Genomic DNA, 5,295 nt, shown 5'->3' with positions numbered 1-5,295 from the left:
ATATATACAAATATATATACATATCCAAATATACACACATATACTCAAAAACTGACGTATTAATACATATATATATATATGTATGTATGTATATGTATGTATGTATATATGTATATATATATATGTCTGTATGTATGTACGTAAGAATGTATTTATGTATGTATGTATAAAGATATACATATATACATTCATACATTCAAACAGACATATATATATATATTGTATATAGACATGTATGTATATATTGTATATGTATATATTTATATATATATATGTATATAATATACATATATATATATATATATATATATAAAATTTATTTATATATATTCATATGTATATATATTATACTTGAATATATATGTATATATACATATGTATGTATGTATGAGATTGCCAATAGCGCAATACAACAATGTCTATCATTTATATATATGTGTGTGTGTATATGCAATTGCTTCTCAGTGTTACAATTAAATGACGGCCCACAATGTTATGCAACGTCCATCACTCCGCTTGTGTTGGTGTACTTACTTAGAGACCATTGCCGCGACAACTTGGGAAAAGTTTATCCGGTAGCATGACACCACACGGTCACGACAAGAAAGATCGCTTGAATCTCGTGCGACAGATATCAGAATTGTCAGCATATAGCGAAAGCCCAAGGGTGGGTGCGCGGGCACACCCATCCATGTATGTATATCAGATAGATACTGTAGAACCACCTCCCGATTTTCAAAAGTATGCTTGTGTGCCAATATACACTACACCGATATGTTTATAGATGATCAGACAAGGTCAGGTGACCACCGAGATACAAATGTTTGGTTTTATTCACGTAGACAGCCAGCTCATTTCTTAACACCTATACAACTTATTGCTGGGCTCCGTTCGGCGGATAATACTGCTGTTGCTGTTGCTGCTGCTGTTGCTGCTCATAGTCACCTATGTTCATCGGAGACGGTGCGTGTACATGCATCGGTGTGGGTGTGTCAGCATGCGTATGCTCCATGGTGGGGGCGTATGGTGTTCCCCCGGGGGTGTTGTTGTTGTTGTTGTTGTTGTTGTTGTTGTCGTTGCTGTTGTTGCTGTCGTATGACACCGTGTTGTAGTGCTGTGCCTGGGGAGAGAACTGCGGTTGGCTGAGGCTCTCGGCCAACGACGCACTGTGCTGCGCAGGCGATTGTATGTCGGTTGAAAGCTGTAGCATGAAGAACGATACCAGTTTGCACCGTCAGTGAGTGTAAAACCTGGTTTATTCAAGAATAACCCGCAGGGGTACGTCCCCGCTAGCTAGAGCCTATAGCTAGCCTAAGAATGACTTGCGCACATATTGGGTCATAACTCACCACTGGAACCATCTGGGTAACAACCAGTCGAATAGCGTGATAGCTAGACGACCATGCAACAGAGACAACACAGTGGATACCTGGTTGCTTCCGTAGTTAACATTGCTTGGTTCATGCTGATCCATATATGCTACTGTACCTAAACCCTCCTTAATGCGTCACCCACCCCTGCACGCGCAGAGACCACTCTACTGAGGCGTGTGAATACGCGTGCCAGACAAACCTACAGAAACCCCAGAGACATTGCACACTTGTTGCTTTGGTGACAATGGGTGCAATAGATACATGCACATATATATGAATAGACAGTACGTGAACACACTGTACAACACACAACCCAGACAAACACCACACCTGTTGCTGTGGTGAGTGCATGTATAAACACAAATACATGAAGACGTACGAAAGTACCAGACGTGGCTGTGCCTAGGCTACACGTCAACCGGAGACATCACCCACCTGTTGCTGAGGTGACTGCTGGTGCTGCTTGTACTGCTGTGGTTGCAGGTGCTGGGGGTCGCCCTGTGGCTGGTTCATCAGATGCGCCTGTGCCTGTTGTTGTTGTTGTTGTTGTTGTTGTGGTTGTTGTTGTGGTTGTGTTTGTGTTTGTTGTTCATATCTCTGTGTGTAATAAGCCTGCTGTTGCATTTGTTGTTGTTGCTGTTGCTGTTGCTGTTGCTGAACAAACTGGTCGTATTGCTGTGCCTGCTGTGCCTGATGTGCCTGTGCTTGTGTGTATGCTTGTGTATGACTATCATCACCAACCGATGCCTCAGACACTGTGTGTGGTTGTGTGGGCGTGTAGTTGACTACTGGTGAAGCGGGTGTGTTCTGAGGAGCGTACTGCAAGACTACTGGTGAAGCGGGTGTGTTCTGAGGAGCGTACTGCAAGTGCTGTGTGTATGGGGATCCGCGCTGTGAGTTGGTGTCTGAAGCACCTAGCATCACGGGCGAAGCTCCGGGGGATGCTGGGAAAGGGAGTACAGACAGGAGTCAGGATATAAATAGAACAGATCTACCGATATAAATAGAACAGGTCTGCCGAAATAAATGGAACAGATCTCGAAGTAGGCCCGCTGGAAATGTCGCAAATTCAGAACCAGTTGCAAAAAACAATTCGCAGAATGTATGGAATTGCATTAGTTGTTCAAATTTGTAACGCTGCACTACGGCACAGTAGCAGATGAGCAGACAGTAACACAAGCATGTACTATGAACAAACTTGTACAGGCCAGTTTTGATAGGTTGTGTACACGTGTGTACTATCATGAAAGCATGATACACACCTATTGAAAGCACACCAACAAAAATTAGTGTGAATATGTGTAATTAAATATACACACACGAGTACCAGCTACGCCGTGTAATTGGAAAAATATCTCCTGCAAAGGGGATGCGGGCGCACAAGTTGCCTTAGACCTATATACAAAGACACCCACAGATCCCTAAGCTGCATACTATCTGGATATGTTGAGCTTATACCTACCACAAGTTGCCTTAGACCTATATACAAAGACACCCACCGATGCCTAAGCTGCATGCTAACTGGATATGTTGAGCTTATACCTACCACAAGTTACCTTAGACCTATATACAAAGACACCCACAGATCCCTAAGCTGCATGCTATCTGGATATGTTGAGCTTATAACTACCACAAGTTGCCTTAGACCTATATACAAAGACACCCACAGATGCCTAAGCTGCATGCTATCTGGATATGTTGATCTTGTTACCTACACCGGGGACCCTTGTAAGTATTGAAGGACGTATGCAAACACAAGTATACTACAACTCTATGCAGGGGTTGGATTTGTATGGACGTACACGCAACACAGGCAGAAATCATAGAAACACATACACACGGCCCTAGGCAGATATACAAAATACATATACACACGCACACAACGCTACGCAAGTAAAAGGTGATATGTGCACACACGCCGATTCGGCGGATACACCATGAAACCATACACACACACATTACTTCATACGAGTACTATATTATTCACAAGATAAGCAACGTGTGCAAGCACAGTTCACATGATACAAGCACTATCTTCACATGTACACACACCTGTCTGTGGCTGTGGTATGGTCTCTGCGGCTGGCGGAGGACCCAGATCTGCGGTGGTAGCGGGTTGCGCATTCTGTGTAGATATTGTTGTGTGCATCTGGGCATGAGTACAATTAAGGTGATGTGGCCAAGCGGATGAGAACGAATGATGTGGATGAGGACGGTTTGAGTGGCGTAAACTAGGTAGGTAAGATCGAGTGATGTAGAGCAAAACGTTTAAAATATCGAATATCACATCACATCTGTATATGTATAGACATTTATATACTTATTGGCAGTACAGTACGACTACCGTGATGTGTACCATGTAGTAGCATTGTGAATGTATATGATCCGTGATACGACGCACATGATATAGACCAAGTCTCTGGCAATATGAGAACCACGGTCATGCTACAATTACAAGGGGGAACGTGCACTGAACGAGAATTTAGAACCGTGGACACAATAGAAATATTGTAATACATATGAATTAGAAGAAAATTCAGAACCTTGTATAAAAGACAATATATATATATATATATATATATATATATATACTACACGAATTACGAAGTTCATTATGCACACTTCCATACTACTCTAAAAGCTCTAACCCATTATATGCAACAACACGGAAAAATACAGCAGCATTTCCTATATAGACTCAAAACAACCGCCAAGACTTTTCACTAATACGACATACAAATACACACGACTATACAGTTCATACCGTGCATGTACACACACGCAACCATACATGACAACATCTGCAGCAATACGCACTCTAACCTATCGGGAAGTAATTCGTATCTTGTGCAATGGTAGATATTGTCTGCCCACACTAAACCCGATCAATCACCGAAACAATCCGCACTAAATGCACACCCACATGTGTCTGATACTTCCCCATACGTAGACTCAAACACACACACATATATATACACATACACACACATATATATATATACATACATACACAGAGAGAGAGAGAGAGAGAGACGTGTACCTCTGCACACGTACACTTTAACACACACGCTCGCATGTGTACCTCTGCATAATTAGATACAAAAACACACACACACGTGTGTGCATATCCCCCTTGTATGACGTACACTCAACCCCACATACCCCATATACTCGGACCCATGCCTCACACACACACACATACCGCTTCCTCCGGGAACAGTTCGGTCCTTAGCGACGGCAAGTACTTGCCCACACTGACCCACGTCAATCGCCAGAACTCTTCGCTCTGCGACGACGATACGCCTCTGGGGGGTCCTGCCGCGTCGCTGAACATTGAGCTGTTGGGGTTACTGAGAACACCGGACGTGGTCATAACCAGCAACATGTTCTTCAGAGCTTCAGGTACGGACTCTCGCTGTGTGGGCGATACCAGGTGTAGGTGTAAGGAGGATGGAGGTGTATGAGAATGAGGATTGTATGTAAATCTATGTACCGAACAGTGCTGCGTTGGCGTGTGTCGTCATTTAGTTTGTAGCCGTAATACACAATGAGTACTTCCAAGACTTCCGGTATGGGATCTCGTTGCTCTGAGGTATCACTCAAGGGGTGGTATTACAATTCGCGATGACAGACTTGGATACAACTAGAACAACTAACTCCACAACCAGAACAACCAAATGCACAATACACGCGTCACAATTGCACAGGCAGAAGTATAAATCAATTTCTCATAAATTTCTTTGGATATAATTTGATTGCAATCAGGGTATTGTCAGTGCGCCCAAGTACAAATAAATATCTAGATATAAATATAAATACATATACACCCACACACCCACCCACAAACATATATATATATATATATATATATATATGTATATGTATATGTATATGTATATGTATATGTATATGTATATGTATA

The 5,295-nt window shown here is 42.4% G+C and overlaps 1 protein-coding gene across 1 annotated transcript; it reads right to left on the bottom strand.

Moving 5' to 3' along the window:
• Positions 1 to 874: 874 nt before the first annotated feature.
• SARC_10995 (hypothetical protein) lies at positions 875 to 1,166 on the bottom strand (the record flags this gene model as incomplete). The annotated part of the gene is made up of 1 exon (XM_014294931.1): positions 875 to 1,166. A coding segment is annotated over one exon (292 nt), but the record flags the coding sequence as incomplete, so codon positions are not given.
• Positions 1,167 to 5,295: the final 4,129 nt, after the last annotated feature.

This window comes from Sphaeroforma arctica (genome assembly GCF_001186125.1).
Source record: "Sphaeroforma arctica JP610 unplaced genomic scaffold supercont1.1480, whole genome shotgun sequence".
In the NCBI taxonomy this organism is placed as follows: domain Eukaryota; class Ichthyosporea; order Ichthyophonida; genus Sphaeroforma; species Sphaeroforma arctica.
The sequence above is the reverse complement of the archived record's forward strand: the minus strand, read 5'-3'. Positions and strand labels throughout refer to the sequence as shown.